Source organism: Arachis ipaensis, chromosome B09, assembly GCF_000816755.2.
Source record: "Arachis ipaensis cultivar K30076 chromosome B09, Araip1.1, whole genome shotgun sequence".
In the NCBI taxonomy this organism is placed as follows: domain Eukaryota; kingdom Viridiplantae; phylum Streptophyta; class Magnoliopsida; order Fabales; family Fabaceae; genus Arachis; species Arachis ipaensis.
The window spans coordinates 81,328,649-81,331,381 of record NC_029793.2 but is presented as its reverse complement, the minus strand read 5'-3'; the positions used below and the strand labels follow the sequence as shown (position 1 = coordinate 81,331,381).

Below are 2,733 nucleotides of genomic sequence, written 5' to 3'. Positions count from 1 at the left end.
TTTGTTTTTTGAAAATTAAAATATTATTTAAAACCATATTAATTTTTTTTCCTTGGTTATATTTTTTTCTAAAAATAAAAAGGGAGTAAAAAGGGGTGGGAATAATAATGCATATGTATGGTATGGCAATGGCATATATCATATGTATGCATGTTTGAATTGATTGATGTGGCCAAAAGAGGAGTGAGAGAAAATAAAAGAAAGAGAAAAATATAGTTATTAATAATGGTTGATATGTCTGGTCATCTTTGGTCACCATCATCACTGGTGACTGCCAAAGTTTTGTCCTGTTTTGGAATAACACACACTCTTACTCCCACTTCTCCATTTTAACCCTTGGTCACTTTTCTTCCTTCAGTCTCTCATTTTCTTCGTCATGGTAACATACTAACATATCATAAAACTCCCACTTCACTTCTGATTCTCTTACACTTATTTATTTATTTGTTTAATAAATATATAAACACATTTAAACGAGCGAGCAGACACGCCCTTCGGCCTTATGATTTTTTTACTTGGTCTTTTAACCGAAAAATAAAATATACAAATTTTACATTATTAATAGGCATATATACATATATAACATGTATGTAGTGAATAGTGTTTAATCGTTGTCTTTATTTAAATAAATAACCTACAACAATAGAATTAATCATTGCATACAAGAGCTAATAAAGAAACTAATAAAATTTCTGATAACCTGACAATCCATTATATTTCAATTCCATTCCCGACCAATAATTATATATAAACTAGTCACCACTACCACTCTTAAGCAGCATTAACCTCCAACCAAACCATAACTAACCAGCTTCTTAATAATTACTACTCACACTCTCTTCCTATCACTTTCTCCCTTTCTTTCTTTCTTTCTATCTCTATCTGACAACGAGAATGTACACATACAAAATGAAAACCACGCATCCCTCTCTTATAATAGCTTAGCCTAATATCTCTTCTACTGTCACTGCCCAGGTTTCTCTTTCTCTGCATGATTCTCAAATTACTATCACGGGAAACCACTTATTATTATAATTATTTATTATATATAATAAGTTCAGATGATGGAAAAATCTCAAACCCTAGCTAGTTCTTGAATCTCATAGTACTGTTTTGAAAGAAAGAAAAAAAAATCTTACTCTGATCTGTTGCAAGATCCAACCGTAAAATCTGTAGATCTTACAGAGTGTAGGCATGGATTTGGTTTCTGAATCATCACCACCAGCATCAAACGCCAAAGCTCCGACAACCACCACCGTCAACGGTGTTGGCGGAGGAGGAGGAAGTAACAGCGTTGTAGCCGTTTCTGCATCTTCGTCTTCTTCTTCTTCTCCTTCATCGAGCCGTTATGAGAATCAAAAGCGGCGAGACTGGAATACGTTCTGTCAGTACCTCCGCAACCACCGTCCGCCGCTCTCGCTGAACCTCTGCAGCGGCGCACACGTGCTCGAGTTCCTTCACTACCTCGATCAGTTCGGGAAAACGAAAGTTCACAACCATAACTGCCCCTTCTTCGGCCTCCCGAACCCTCCGGCGCCCTGCCCCTGCCCGCTCCGCCAAGCCTGGGGCAGCCTCGACGCCCTCATCGGCCGGCTTAGGGCGGCCTATGAAGAGAACGGCGGCAGGCCGGAGTCCAACCCGTTCGGCGCCAGAGCCGTTAGGATTTACCTTCGTGATGTCAGAGATTTTCAGGCCAAAGCTAGAGGAGTCAGTTATGAGAAGAAGAGGAAGAGGCCGAAGCCCAAGGTCAACAATAATGGCTGTGCCATGTCCGCCGCTGCCACTACTACTACTTAATGAAATGAAACGAAATGTTTCATCAACAGGTATATCAGCATCTATCACAAGTGTTATATAAATGAAAAATGTTTTTGACCTTTTTTTTTCTTATACTCATTGTGTACTTTTTCGAGTAGAAATTACATTCGATTTTATAATAATAAATCGAAGAGTAATCGCACACAATGGATATAAGAATTGTGAATTAATTATTGGTCTGTTGCGTATCTTGATGTTTATAAGTTAATGTGTTCTTATTAGAATTTCAAGTAATTTGTGCTTTTCTCTATTGGAATTTTAATCAGGTGGCTTTATTTGTTGCCTTCTATGTCTATCTATCTATCAAGTCGCGTCTTCTAATTCTGTACCTTCTCCATTTAAAGAGTTTTTTTGAGATGGAATTTTATTGTTCTTAGCTTCTTGTTGTGAGTTGGGAGTAAGAAATAATGGATATAGTAGTGGAAATGAATTTACAACTGCCATGAATTTCTGCGTTGAAGAATGTTAGGGCCATTAATTTTGATGTTTTGTAACCATTAATTGGCCATCAATAATGATTTTAATAGTGTGAGATTATATCTAATGGTGAGAGATCACTCATTTTTATTTTGATGGTTAAGTACTGGGCACAAAACACAAAAATTGCTGGTCTCTACACTTTTCCTTTATGCATCTGCGCTGTTAAATATCGACAATTAATTAATACTAAATAAGGCAAGTTCTGACCGTTTTTTTTTTCTACCTAACATTAATATATATTGTGATTATACAAAATAACAAAATAGTCTAAAACAGTTTAAATGATTTTATTTTGTATTTTTATTTACTGTTTATCTTAATTATTTTAGAATTTATGTTTTTGTAATGCAACACTTTAATCTCATATCCTATATATCTTCCTTCGTGAACTTATTGAAAGTTATTAATATTGACATGGGTTAATTTGGTGTAGAC

General features: G+C 35.6%; 1 protein-coding gene across 1 annotated transcript; it reads left to right on the top strand.

Moving 5' to 3' along the window:
• Window positions 650-2,396, top strand: LOC107616668 (protein LIGHT-DEPENDENT SHORT HYPOCOTYLS 1-like). Its single transcript, XM_021111445.1, has 2 exons — window positions 650-1,826; window positions 2,085-2,396. Exon 1 carries the CDS (start codon window positions 1,195-1,197, stop codon window positions 1,795-1,797), a length of 603 nt encoding a protein of 200 aa, XP_020967104.1. The 5' UTR covers window positions 650-1,194; the 3' UTR covers window positions 1,798-1,826; window positions 2,085-2,396.

Excerpts from the sequence above, each read along its gene's own strand:
- LOC107616668 (XM_021111445.1), top strand. The coding sequence starts at position 1,195 with ATGGATTTGGTTTCTGAATCATCACCACCAGCATCAAACGCCAAAGCT.